This window comes from Xiphophorus hellerii, chromosome 22 (genome assembly GCF_003331165.1).
Source record: "Xiphophorus hellerii strain 12219 chromosome 22, Xiphophorus_hellerii-4.1, whole genome shotgun sequence".
NCBI lineage: Eukaryota > Metazoa > Chordata > Actinopteri > Cyprinodontiformes > Poeciliidae > Xiphophorus > Xiphophorus hellerii.
The window spans coordinates 2,841,493-2,856,790 of NC_045693.1; the positions used below are offsets into that span (position 1 = coordinate 2,841,493).

The window sequence follows — 15,298 nt, forward strand, 5'->3', positions numbered from 1 at the left end:
ATATTTTTCACCCATACATACCTGAAAGGTGAAGTCTGTGTAAATACTGGGCTGAACCACATTTGACTGACATTATGACTTGGTGTCTGTTGGGGTTTGCTCCTCTCAGCTTTGCTCATGTAGATAGGGGAATCTGTGAACATCAACATTCAGGTTCTAAGCTGCTTGCATGTCTGGACTTTAACTGGACCATTAACACGTAAACATGCTCTGATCTAAAGCAGTGTTGTTCAGTCTGTCGTCAAAAACTTTATCCTGCAAAGTTTAGATTTGACCCTGAATTGTTCTTTATTAGACTTCTGTTGAACTTAACAATGGCAGGTGCCAGAAGGAGCGACATTAAATCCTACCCGAATCTGTTGGCTAAGACCCAAAACGAGCTGGATCCATTTTAGCATCCAATCCGACGTAAAATCGAGTCAGTTGATGTACGCAGCAATTAGAATAGGTTTAAGTTAATGCAGATTGCTCACAATTCCCTGCAACTGCATTTCCAACAGTCAGACCAAAGTAAACTGAGATCCATTTTGTTCAGAGCTACTCAGCAATTTGACAGTAATGTTATGAGTGAGACAGAAAGTGAGTTAAAGTGGAAAGGTAAAACACATCTGCTCTGGGGGAAAATACAAACTTGCAAAAAGAAGTAGAGTACTCACCCATGATAGAACCTCAGGAGTACAGAAAGAAATGAAAAAAGAAAAAGCGATTTTTCGACCAGCTTTCAGTTCACCGCCGGCTGGATCGGCTTGTGTTTACACTGGCAGGATTTCAGGTACATAGTCTCACTCTCACGAGTCCAGCAGTCCATAGAGGGACTGTCGTATTGAAAAACCTGGTCAGAGCATGAAAAGTCGGATTTAAGCTGCATGTTTTAGACCTAAGAATAAGAGTCAATACAGTGGAAATGTTTTATCAATCGGAGGTGCCTAAAGTTAGTACTGCTTATGTGTGTAAGTTAACCAAAATTACATCAGACTTTTTCTTTGGTCCTCAGCCTGATCTGACCAGGGATGACATGTTAAGACACATGCTGTCATTTACCTGCTGGTTGTCAAGGTGATGTTCTGAAAACAATGTGATCTGCATTGATCATTGGTGTCTTCTTGGTTTGTGGCAAACTGTTAATAGGAACCTGCATGTTTTTCTCCAGCAGTATCTTTGTCATTGCATCTCTTCCATTAATGTCATACTTGTTGATTGCTTTGCTAACAGTTGTTTTGTCTGGAGAGTTTTCCATGTTAGCTGTTGAGCTCTGCAGCTCCTCCAGGGTTACCAAAGGCCTGTTGGCAAAACACTTAGTGATGTAGATTTAAAACTTAAAACCCATCTGCTTACTGTTAATTGTTCATAAGGAACTAAAACTATGTGATTTTTTATTTTCTAACACATTTAGTTCCTGTTATTGACTTTAAACCTCCATGTAATTCTCAACACAGTCGTTCACAACTCGGTACACCTGTACTGCAATCTCACTTTTTCTAAGTGTGAGAAAATACAGAGAGACATTTAATTTCTCTGTCTCACATTGTTACTTCTCGCTCCGTGTGTGATCCTTTCTGCTCGGCTGGCATCTTTAAAACTTTTCCTGCCAGAACTTGTCATTGAACTTTGTGGCAGTCGTGTCTGACAGGATGCTTTTATTGGGGGCTTCTAGAGGCAGTAGCAAATGGACGGGCAATTACGTTTATGGGCAGTTTGAGGTGACATCCCTGCATATTGGATGGTCTTTTAAATAGGAGCCATCAGCTACAATGGTTCTCCCAGAGCTGAAAACAAAAACAAGGGGGCTATTTGAACTGTCAGCATAATGCCAACCAACCACTCCACTCGTCTCCCTCCGTTCGCCACAATGACTGTGTGATTGGCTGCCCTGCAGCTTTATATATCAAACACAGGAGCGCTTTGGCGAAGGTTTCTTACCTGAAGACAGCCAGAGCTATTTCAGTGCTGTGATGTCACTCCCCAAATTGGTTTAGATTCCCCTTGTGATGCTTTCACTCTGTAAAAGTTCTGCTGCAAGGAGACTTAGGAGAAAGATGATTTTATTTTTTGAGTTTCATGTAAACTGATCAGACAATTCTAAGCTTGTTCTAAACAGCAGCCCACTACTTCATCACATAGTAATTCTAACAGACTTCCCAGTTCAGATAATCTGCATATCATAAACATTGTGTTGGCAACTTGCACTGTGTCAGCTGGAAACAGAAAAGCAGGAAAATGTATCTGTATTGAGGCAGATAGTCATGGCTGTCATCTATGTTCACGTCAAGATTTTTTTCTGCTCATAAGTCATAAAATACAATGATTACAGCTCACTGTTTTAACAGCCTTTGCCTTCTTGGTGATCATTCACTCAGCCTTATTTCAAACACATTTGTGGATAAGTTTTTTGGGTTTATTATACGCTGCATCTAAAAATGAGTCAGAATGAATAGCCCTGGCAATATACTTATGATATACAAGAGAAAAAATATAAAGTCTGAACAATAACTTTTAGCTGCAGATAGTTTTATATGTTCATTTGTTATGTATTCCTATATTTTTTCTTTCTTTTTATGTAGCATATATATACAGTATAGTGTAATAGCAAATAAACATATGCAAGCTGGACGCGGAGTCCCCTGCCATTGGTGCAGAATTAATTCAGACAATAAATGCATGCATTGATTGTACGTAAGGAAATGACTACAGAAAATAGCTGCTGTACTAAAACTTGCTCATAACTACAGTTGGAGCAATAATTAAAAAGGTTAAAACAAGTGAAAGTGTCAGAAACGAGGATGGATAATGATCCAGGTTTTCATTTTGTTACCACTCTCAGTAGGAAGGATGGTAATGGAGGTAGAACCAGGGGGTGACCCCAGGAATACGACATTTCAGTCCCACAGGGACGAATCTAAACATGGAGTTTGCTGAACTCCTCTGGGACTCCATGCAACTGTTTGCTTTTGACTGATGCAACTAAGACTGAGCTTTTTAGCAGCAACCGAAGGATGAAGATGTGGGAAAAAACTGTTTAATCATGGAGGAGGATCTGTGATGATGTTGTCCTGGAAGGCCTGTCAGAGTACAGGCCATCATTAACTGTCAGGATATCATACAAAATGAATGCTCTTTTTTTCTCTCTGCATACCTAAATAATACAAAAATCCAGTAGACTGGGCTAAAAAGAGGAAGTCTACCTACCTATCATAAACTATCAATCTTTTTGGTGCAGAACTAGCAATTGTTGCAGCCTTGCACTGCAGTTGGACCACAGCACTAGATCATCATTAATCAGATCCTCCACTGAACATCTTGCTTCAGTGGGTACACAGGATTTCATCTAAAATGTCTCAAAGGGGAATTTTGCTCTCAATAAATGTAGGATTAGTTGTGTTTGTCTAAAACGAGTCAAAAGACTCACTTTCGAGTTTTTTTTTGTTTTTTTTAGATACTCTGAAATAGACTCATCAGACTTTGACGTTCAGAGCTCCTTTTGTATTTGTGTTTCAGTTTTGAAATGTCCTTCTTATCCTGTCTGTTGGCAGGGGGTGAACAGTATGTTCCAGGTGTTTCTGACTGGGAACAATTCGGAGTACTTCACCATCTCCCCCACGGCGGTGCAGGGGCGTGCCGACATCCGTGTCAGGGTTGCCCTGCCACTGGACTACGAACAGATTCGGAGCTTCAGCTTCTCAGTGAGTTTTCCTTCTTCTTTTGGGTGCTTTTGCAAAATGTCTTACTATGTTCTTTCACGGAAAATATTTATGGTTGTGGGACTCCAGTTGAGACAAATACATTGCAGCAAAGTAATGGAAATTCTTGTTAATATGCGAAGAATGATGATAGAGGAGCAATTTAACAACTCATCAGATCTCAATGGGGACAAAACTCATTTTGGATAACTATACTTATATTGTCTTGGTGATGTGTTAGGGATTAAAGGATGCAGCATCATTGAATCAGTTTGTTTATTTGGATCCCCATCAGCCGTTAGTAAACTACATCCAAAGACATCACACAAACTGTATTTTTCTAGTCTTTGATAATTAACAGTGATATCAAATATATATGTCAGGCCTTCAAACTAGACACATCATTAGACATCAGTGGTAATTATGCTACTAAAATGTGCTAACTGAGAAGATTTTTACATTTTTCAGGGGATTTGACATTTAAAGGCTAAAAGGTCATTTTTCTCAGCCCTCCACAAACCCGTGGGAAACCCCGTCTCTTTGAAACTTAGGCTTAGGGCTAACTGTGAAGGGCAGGCGGGGCGTTGGGGTTCAGGCTTAACGTGTTTGAATGTCATCTGAAGATTCACTGTCACATCAGCATGTCTTTCTGTTCTTTATGCGTTCTGTTTACTCTTCCTCGCTGTGTTTCATCAGCTTTATGCCAACGAGTCCATGTCGGATCACGTGGGATTTGCACGCGTCTTCATCGAACTGATCAATGAAAACGACAACCGGCCCATCTTCAGCAAACCTCTGTACAACATCAGCCTTCCAGAAAACACACCACCTGGCACCTCGCTGCTGCAAATCCTGGTGAGTTCTCACACTGATTACACACTCTGGATGCTACAAATTACTCACTGGGTGGATTTTAGTCATGACTTTTACACTGCTTGTTTCATTAGGAGTAAAAGTCTTCCAGTTGTCTTCCACTTCTGACTGGGTCCCCTTGAGACTTCAGCGTATGTGGGATTATTTATGGCGACTGAAGCAAGGCTGCTTCAGATGAAAGTACAGGGCTGTGGTTAGCTTAATAGCATTCATTGCAGTCATTTAAGGAAAATCCATTGTAGTGTTTTCTCCAGTCAGCTTGTGCAGAGGGAGCATTGTTTTGGCAGGATAAAGGATTCTGGTGATTACCCTGAAACTGCTGCTTATAGCTGCAAATTGAATCCTTGTGTTGTACATTTAAACTTGTTTGCTGTTTACAAAAATGAAACCCATAACAGTACTTCACGAATAACACTTCAAATTGGATTTCTGTTTGCCTTAAAATTAGCTTTTTACACTGAGCTAACATTGCAGATGTAAATAAAATGATAAACAGCTGTGTTTATTCCCTGCAGGCCTTATTTATTTGGCTTTCCTTCTGCCAGGTGAAGTGATCTTTAAACCACTCCTTCAGTTTCCATTCGCAGCAGCAGCAGCAGCCATGTTTTAACCGTATCGGAAAATATCTCCAAGAATCTCCCCATAACTCTACATTATTATTCATTACCAGTCACTTCTGTGACAATCCACAATTCACTAGATACAAGTGCCAAAAAACATGGTGTGAAAATCAATAGTGTTTATAGACTGGGCGCTCATGAAATGGAGATTGGATGGCCTAATACCCGATACGTCTTACTGATGTTGGCCCCATGCCGGAGCGTGTGGCCCGCCTTTGAATCCTGATTGCTGGCAGCCGAGCGCAAGCAGACTGTAAACAGAATGAGATGTGACACTTTGTGTGAGATCTGTGCTCTGGCATGAAGTGTGTCACCTCAGCACTGCTGCTGTGGGAGAAAACAAGGCGCGGAAAGGCAAGCTTTTCTGCAAACACGGTTAATGCTTCTGGTTTGTTTAAACTTGATTACTGGAATATAGATACAAATACAAGTTTTAGAGCAGTTTTATCACGTTGCACATAAACATTGAACTTGTGTTAGAGATGCAGGAGTTCAGCAATCATAACGTAGTTTGACAACATTTCAAAAGTCTTTCGTCAGTATAACGTGTCATCAAGGAGAATACAGCATGAACAGAGGAACAGGAGGTTTCCTGTGTGTTTTTATTTTCACACGCACGCATTCACGCACCTACACACACACACACACACCCACACACGCAATTTCCAGCAAAAAAAACGTGTAGGCATCAACTTATTTGTCTTTGAATCTGAGCAATCAGACCTCAGTGCCGTCCCAAAGCCTCCTGGCTGCTCTTTGCATCTGTACTTCATTTGAATCTTTAGTCGCTCTAAACCACAAGGTGGAACCTGAAGATGGGATGTGACTGGGACCAAGGCCAACCTGTAATTAAACTCACTGATTCCTACAATATTCACAGTTCTACAGAATCTGTCCAGTTATAAAATGGTTAATGAGGAAATTCTGTTTTATTTTAACATCACAGTTTTTATATAAAATATTATGTATTGATGATGTCGAGATGAATTCATGTCTATAGGGATGAAAAATGGAAGACTTTTAAGACTCCTCCAGCATTTTGAAAACTTGATCCACATATGTAGTTAAAACAAAGTCTTGTAGTTTATGTTTCTGGAAAATATCTAGAGTAGAATAAAAGAATCTCCTAATTTCTGCTCTCATTACTGTGACTTCCAGTTCAGTGATATGGACTTAAAGGTTTATCACAATATTTTGTTGTGCTATTATGATAATGACAACACTATAAGAACTATTTGTTTTATACCCCACAAACACTTCTGTTAAAAAATATTCCCATTTGTAATACACTTCTTTAGGACACCAGTCACATGAAGAAGTGTATCACTAAGCTGCACACAGTAACTGCATTTAATCATATTTTATAATTTATTGATATTTGTTTATACTCTCATTGAATAAACAGTGGAGAAAATGAGAAAACTAACAATCCTGACAATACAGACAGTTTGGGGGGGAAAGGTCTAAACATCATTCATTTTAATTTATTGTTTCAATAATAAATCAAAATTCTTATATGACATTTATTACGATAATTGATAAACGATACAATAACTTCCCCCCCCCTACTTCTACTCTCTCTAGTCAGTAGTAATGTGTCTTTGATGTGTTTTTATTAAGATGAGTATTTCTGGCTGAGATTATTAAATGATGCAAGATTCTGCCTTTAATAAAAACTGGATATTTTTTGTTTCTGTCATTAATAAATGTACCTTTGCCTTCTGCTTTGCTGTGATGTTTGGGATGTTTGGTTCGTCTGAATCGTGCTCCAGTCTTTCCAGGCTTTGTTAAAACATAAGCAGATTTTGTTTTTTGTTTTTTTTATTACAGAGGCATTTACAAAAAAAATCCCAGGTTAACATGAAAGTGTGGCAGAATTAATGTGATCTTGACTGGACATATTGTGGATATGCTGCATGTAAGTGGATTAAACACACAGAACAGTCTGTAATCAGCCTGAAGGTCACATGGTGGCTGAATCCACAGCCATCCGTCTCTGGAGGCCACCTCTTCATTAATTCCTGCACAAAATTAACATTTACTTTTTATTTGCAATTTTAGGTTTTAGTTATGTTTGTTTATCTTTGTTGGAAATAATTTGTTGCCTTACACAGCTGTAATCTATTAACAGTCCAGTGTTTATTCCAGTCCCCGGCTCTGATTAAACAGAGCTGCTCGTACATGCTGTGTGTGAACAATGAGGTATTTTATTAATTTCTCACCCAGAATAATGAATTTATCTTATTTGGATCCCGACCTTTGACCTGAACACCCAATCCCATAACACCTATAATAAAAACCCCATTACTCACCAAAACTCTGAGCTACCAGGAGGAGAAAGTTACAATAATGAATAACGGACATAAATTATGATTAGTGTCTATAAATGTCTATCCAAGCTGGAGCAGGAAACATCCTCCACTCAGTAATGTATGAGCTTGTAGAAACAGCATTCATCACTTTGTCTCAGCTCCAAACAGTTTGTACAACACACAGCACCGGATGGATAAAAGAAATAATTGGAGTATGATGCAACATCTTCACAACTTTGAGAAGAAATGCTGTGCTGAGTAAATGTACGGCTCAGCTTTATGAATATTACTAACACATTTTCTTTATGGGAGTCCCTGTTGGGTATAGAGAGGCAGATGAAATGTCATCCCAACAGACAGATGGACACTATAATGAGGTGAACGACTGCAATACCTGGAAACCATTAGCAATCTGTTAGTGAAACAGAGAGGCAAGAGCTGAGGCTACACTGTTAATAAGAAATGAAAGGAGGCAAATCTTCTGAAACCAGAGGAGTTCAGGGAGGGACTGGGAGGCCAAGGATGAAAAACAGGAAAAAATGACTCAGGCAAAAAATGTAATCACAGTAAATATTTAAAGTGGCAAATAAGGCTTTGTGTAACCTCCAGTGGGCAAAGAGAAACGATTTTATTGCCCAACATTTCATTTGTCACTTCAGCGTCATATTCCAGAAACGCTTAAAAAAGTATTTAAAATGCAATTAATTTTGCTAAAAAAAATTTACAAGTTAAAATCTATGTAATAGATTCATCAAAATTAATGTGTTCATTTTTTAAGTTTAGATTTTTAAGGAAAGAGATCAACTTGATGCAATTTGTAGAACACAGCTGTAACATAAACGTGTAAAAAGTGAAGTGTTGGGAATACTTTTTGGAATTATTTATGGGATGTCGATGTTTATTTCTGAAATAAGTATTTGGAGTTTTTTCAAGTCAGACGTTTTGTTGAAAGATAATCAGGTTATGAATAGATCTGAGGTTTCCAGCAGAAATATTCTTTTGGATTTTTAGAAATAAATGTTTTAAATTATAGTTTCTCGTCTTTTCCTCTTAAGGTCTCCATTACATTTCAACTCTCTCTCTAGAAGCAACTCAGAGTTCCTCCAGTCTTTTCCCACATTAAAACCGTCTCTGGTCTTCCCTCCAGTCAGGAGGTGTTTTCCAGGAGTTGGCTGTGTGATTGGAATAATGAAATGAATTTATCTCTGGAGCCGCGGCGGCTGTGAAGACATCCTCGCCACTTTGTTGGAGTCATTGTTAAAAAGTGTTCAGCTCGTATCTCTCGCCGGTTTGCTGTGTCTCTTATCTGGTGGTCTGCAGATAATAGAAACAGGCAGTTCAATCTTGTCACCACACAGCGTTTGCTTTGAGCGCCCCCCACCTGTTGGTTAATGGTTTAGAGAAACAGAGGAGTCTTAAAAGCATGCTCCCCGCTATCCGATACATGAAAGTTTCCAAGAAAACTAAAACATGCTGCTGCAGTTAGCTTCAGGCAGCTGCTCTGGACCCAAAGATTTAACACTGGTCTCATAGCATTGTGTGTCTGACATGAACGCTAATGAGAATATATGCACCACTGATTAGATGGTCAAAAAGTTTTAAATATATACACATGCTTTTCAACATTTTGTCATATTTTTACAACGAAGTGTCAGAACCGATGTAGATTAAAAAGTGGCCACAGAAGAGTGAATGTTTACAACAAATACCTAACAGATTTATTTATCATTTCTACATTTTTACAAGATGGATATTCTGTGATATGTAAAGTTATAAATTTGCAAGAAAAATTTTTTTATTTTCTATGAACAAAGGCAAAAATTCACTTTAAAAAAATATCTTCTGTTGTTGAAGAGTCGTAAGTTTGTGAAATTTTCTAACATTGTAAAGTCAGAAATTTGTAAGAAACAGGTTTAGAGATTATGCCAGGGAGATTATAAAGTCAGACATTTTGTGAAAAAAAATCTCAGCAGTTTTCAAAGGTGTAATTAATAAATTTAGGGAATGCACATCTAGACATTTTCCAGTGACATTTATGACTTCAACATTAAATAATTTCCATGTTTTTTCCTGTAAATATGTGAAATTAATTTCAGATTTTCATGGGTTTTTTTGTCCTACATGGCCAATTTATTTATTTATTACTTTTATCTAAAATGCTTTTAATAGGATTTATTATTCTGTCTTGCATTTCGACCAGTCAAATGTTTGGGTTGGAGAGTGGATTATTGGCCTCAGTTCAGTTTAAAAAAATAAATAAATTCTGTATCGAGTTCAGTACCAACATTGGATCAGATTGGTACTTTCTGGATGTTACTGATCTTTTAGACTATGGGTGCAATGTAAGCATTCATTCAATCTTCAGATTTACCGTAAAGTTTGTTTAAATGATAAAACATTTAGCTGCAGCAGGTAATGTTTTATTTGAGACAAACAGGAAAACTCCTGTTTTAGTAAAACTGTTTTCTGTACCACACTTCTGTAAACCTGAGAGTGGAACCGGAAACATTTAAAGCTCATATAGGAGCCGCTAAGAAGTTAAGGTGAGAGATAATTTGACAAGCCGTTATCATGGCCTCCATCAGTCGGACTGTCAGGAACTGAACATCTTCACTGTGGTTCTGTTTGTTATCCCTGCGGCCGTGTTTAGATGTGCAAAACAGAGACGGAATCTGTTTGCTGTTCTGCGTTTGGACTTCAGGTCATCTGTATTTTGACAGCCAGTAATTGGTTTCCTTTTCTTCACTTCTCAAAGATCTTGCTGAAAAAAAAAAATAATAATTTTAGGAGCCAATCAATTCAAATTCAGACTCAAACAGGATAGAAAAGCAGAGCAGCTTTAACCTGCCGCCCAATCTGAGATGAAGGATAATCTGCAGCTGAACCCTCTCCTCCGTTTAATCTGAGTTTAGACTCTAAGCTGCTGCCTGGAAAACTCAGCCAGTCCTCTTGATTTCATCTACAGCTCAGAGTGGAGTTTATTTCTGAATCGTAAACGGTTGAACTAACCTAAGAACATCACACATCTCTGTTCATGTGAATCCGTTTCAGATGTCAGCAAACGTACACACACACACACACGCCCACACCCCCACACACGCACACACACACACACACCACCCATGCAGGCACCCGGTGTTTGCCTGCTGGCTTCACCTCTGATGGGAAGAAACACATCATTTAACCAAACTGGTCAGCTGAGAACTAATTTCTCTTTTGTAGTTACTGCCTGAGGGCCCCGGGGTTTGCAGAGTTTATATTGGCAATCAACAATAGTGAGACTTTCCATGCAGAACCTTCTTAAAAACTTAGTTTGGTTTTCAACGCTGATCTTCTGCTACCTGGTTGCCTTCTTACCTGAAGAATTTCTCCACTCCAGCTTAGGATCTCTACTGTTGAGCATCAAAGGAAGAAAGAAGAAAGTATAGTTATTTGAAAATAAACAGCGATATGAATTTTGATTACAATGTGATCCCTGCCTGGGCTGTATATTACAGAACGCTATTTACAGACACTAGTCATTACAAATACAATCGGATTCTGCTAAAATAAATTTATAATTAACACTGTGAGCACTTGAAACCAAAGTCAAATTACTTGTTTATGTGCACAATTATGGCCAATAAAGCTGATTTTGATACCATTCAGTTTTACACTTTACTCTCATCACCTCAGTGTAAGCATGTGGTATGTGTCTGTATGTAGGAAGGTCAGTGGAAGACATATCAACATTGCTGTAAACAGGACAATGGAAGTGCAAGTTTTGAATTTGAGTCTTTCTTGAAGTTTAAGTTGAAGGGTGCAGGGATAATGCAAACTAATGCCACTAACAGTAACTACAAAGATAAATCTTAAACATGTTTCATATAGATATGTATATTTCTTTCTGCTTATCCATGTGTTTCATCTTGTGTGTGCTGGTAACAATCATGGATTATTTCCTGATTAGTGGATTTTTCAGTTGGAGGAAGAAATCTGGTGACTTCTTGTCCTCAATGAGTTAAACTCCGAATTCATTTCCTTCCTGTGCGACTTCTGACTGGCTATAAAGAGAATATCATTCAGGGTTGTGCCGTTGGTTAAAGTGAAACTGTGACATTTGTGGTTTCTGCAGGTAGATCTTGGTCAGTATTGAGATAACTGAAGGTTGTCCCTCAGTCTTGAACTCAGCTAGAGAAAGATTTTGTCCCAGCAGTAGAAGTGGTGGGAAGTGTTTGTCAGGTTTCTGTCAAATTATGCAGTTGGTCAATGAAAACACAGCTAGTTCTGTGTTTTTGTCTAATTTCCTCAATAATCTTCAGTTTATGAATGCAAAACACTTCTTATCTGTACTGACTGTATTGTCAGTATTTATCAGAGCAAAGGAGGAACATTATCTCACCTCCCTTTCTGTCTGAACTACCATTATCTTTTAGATTCCCATTGTGGCGATCACAAGCACCATTAGGAACCGTCTCCAGCTTTAATATCCGCAGCTTTCCTTTTCTCATTAAATCTTACCCTTTCTCTGCACCCCACCTCTTTAACTTTACCATTACCTCAAACTTCCACACTATAAAATTTTTAAGCTGCCATGGTGACTAGGGGCAAACGCATAATACCCTTGTGTCATGGACTCAGGGCCATGGCGTGAAGTGACAGCAAATCCCTGCACATAGCAATCTCAGCCATCCATCTGAATGAAGGCCCTCTGTGTCTGAAGTTGAAAGTCTTTGGCAAGCAGTTGGCAAAGTGACTGGGCCACGCTGTCATGGTGATTGTTTGTTGGGAGAAAGTGAACGGGTCGGTGAGTGATTGAAGAGGGAGGAGGCAGGAGATGGCTATCATCTTTCTCTCCATTCCTGCTGCATTGAGAGGGGCTGGACTGTAGAGGCAGCAGCGACTCCAACACTCAGCCCAGCTGCTGTCACCGCTTCGATAGCTGTCACATTAACACCCCTGCTGCTATCACTGGAGCACTTATGGACCTGTCAGTCACCTGGGAGCAGAGGAGGAGGAGGCATTTAGGGGCAAGGGTGTGCTAAAGGAGATATGTAGAGTAGAGAGGAGACAGTGGAGCTGCAGGCACGCTCTGATGCAGAGGAAAAGTTGCAGAGGAAAAGTTTACACAAAGAAAATGGAGGAAGAATCGAAAACATTGGATGTAAAAATGTGGAGAACTCCGTTGAATTCAGTGTAGTCTTCAAAAGACTTGATATTAAAACCCCTTGTGGATATTGTACACTGCAAACATATTCATACAACATGAAGTTTTGTACATTTACGTCACAATAAAAACACCAACTTCAACTTATTCATTTGTATTGAAACAATCTAATTTGTAATATGTGTCTTTGCTGAACTTTTGGTGTAAAAAACACAATACAAGATTAGAAAAGCAAATGAAAACATAATTAAAAAACATGCTTACATGGAAAAGTTACTAAGACAACTAGTGCTAAACTGTCCGTTGGAACAAAAATGTTTAATCTATCACAACTTTAATGGTTGTTTTTTCACATTTTTATCATCAAGAACCTGAAATGTTTTCATGTTCTTGATAATTATCTCAATCTCAGTGAGAGAGATGGAACCAGTGAATGTTAACTTTCAAGTCTTCTCAAAAACTTTACATTGGACTAAGGTCTGGACTTTGAGTTTGAGGGGGCGTGGCCAACCACAACTTATTTACATAAAAGTGACAGATCCCTAAAACAGCTCATTACCAACAGAACTCAAAATAAGCAGAACTAAGGAGGTGGAATCTGATTATCTGGGAATCATTTTTTGCATAAAGTATAATGAAAATGTTTGTACAGAATATAGACCTGTTCTAACTTTTGTTTACATTTTGTTTAAAGCAAAAGCGTAAAAGGTCCACTTTAATATACTAACATTTAAAATTATAATCTTATTATGTGCATGGTCCTATTTGCTGTAAAATTAAAATAAAAGCAAAAAAAAGTTGTTAGTGAAAGATGAATATTTTACTCAACCATTCACTGACACAAATTTACAAAAAAATAAAAAAATGCAAATGCACAGATGTTCCTTAAACACATAACTGTACAGCCATACTTTCTCTCATGCTGGAGCTCAGGCCCACAGACAGTGAGCTCTCCACTCCGGTTCTGCTGCTCCAGCTCCCAGACTCAGCTCGCTCTCGGTCCGCCTCTGAATCACCGTGACCAGCACCGTGCTCTGCAGAGGGGACAGCAGACACGTTCAAGTTTGGCCCCTCAACTGACTGCAGAGCCACTGAAGTGAAACTCTATTACCACAGGCTCCCCTGCTGCGATCCATCAGCAGCGTCACTGCGGCCCGCGCGCATGCAGCATGCACACGGGAATGTTTGTGTTCGCAGAGACAAATTGTGTTAATGTGGCAGATTCCTGAGTGCTGCTCTTTACGCGGTATTTTTCTGTCACCTCTTTCATCTGCAAAACGTATGACAGAAGTTGTTGCTGTTTGCATGGCAGCGGTGGGTTTTGTGGGCAAGAATGTATCACTTTTCCCATCAGACTTAATCCAATCAACACCTCCAGAAAGTGAAGCGAGGCTTTCATGTTTTATCGTACAGTCGCAGACAGCTGTTGGAGTGAGAAATTTAAGAAAAGAGGCAAAACACAGTTGTGACAGATCGTGTTATGCAGAGCCACACCAGACTCAAATGTATGCAGAGGAATAGCAGAATCAAAAACAGACAGGAGCATATTCCTTATTCAGCTTTAATTGAGGTATCAACGTTACATATTTCTATACTTACCACTGAACATGTGTTAGTTATTTTAAAAGTCTGTAAGTTGCTGTGTATTAAAAAATTCTGAGGGATCAGGACTTTACAACATGGATCAGAGGAAGCCTGAATGGAGCCACGTTGTGAAGTTTTTAAAGCAGAAAAGTATGAGACTCACTAATTTATTTCAGCTTCTTTCATTGAAATATGATGAGCAACATGCTTAAAAATAAATATTGTGCTGCATCTCTTTTCTAATAACACATGAATATTTTATAAGCTAAAAAAACAATAATCTCCATTGTTGTTGAAAATCAAGATCAGCATCTTGTGGTGGATCCCGTCGGATTTGTTCCTTTTGGGATGTGACATTATGACATTTTCAGCAGCAGACAGCGAAGCGCTGCAGGCGGATCAGTAGCACAAACACTTTCTGATTATAAAGTCAGGATGTTATGGAGAATTAGGTTCTGTTCCAAAACTTTCCAGGCTCTTTCCAGGGAAAAAGGAAATAAAGTATTGACAACTATTGTATTTCCAGACATTTTCTCACAACAATCAACAGAAATGTCTGTCTGCATTTCTGTCCATTTGATATGCTGTCTGTCTGTCCATTTATCCAACCATCTGTCCATCCATCATTCCTTTCTTCCCTCTTTCCTGTATGTCTGTAGTTTTTCTGGTTTCTAGTAGAACTTCAAGCACTTATTAAAACAGATACAGAACCCTGGAAGTTTTGGTCTATTTTTTTTTTTAATTTTGTATAAAATTTTAAAGAAATCATAAAGGAGATGTGATTATCCTGCAACCATTTCTGTGTTGTCTCTGAAGCCTCCTCCTACCTAAACCAAGACTTCTGTACCTGTTGGTGGGAACATCTTGGAGGGAACTTGTCCTTGGTAGACCGAACCCAGCACCCACTTTTCAGTGAACTGAAACTTGGAGTAATTTAAACTCTGAACACATGTCCTGTTTTTTTTTCCACCTCAGATTAGCTCCTGACCAAAGTACTCTACTGTAGCTTGGTGCAGAGTTGATGTATTGCTTCCTTCTTGCAGCTCCGGGTTTCATTTCTAGACGCAGCAGTTCACGTTGCCGGCT

The 15,298-nt window shown here is 38.9% G+C and overlaps 1 protein-coding gene across 4 annotated transcripts in view; it reads left to right on the plus strand.

Moving 5' to 3' along the window:
• Positions 1–15,298, plus strand: part of cdh23 (cadherin-related 23) — a 195,517-nt gene that overhangs the window by 101,728 nt on the left and 78,491 nt on the right. For all 4 annotated transcript variants that reach the window (XM_032552273.1, XM_032552272.1, XM_032552270.1 and 1 more), the window contains exons 12-13: positions 3,531–3,680; positions 4,374–4,532. In XM_032552273.1, coding sequence (XP_032408164.1) covers positions 3,531–3,680; positions 4,374–4,532 — 309 coding nt within the window. The remainder of the gene's footprint in view (positions 1–3,530; positions 3,681–4,373; positions 4,533–15,298) is intronic.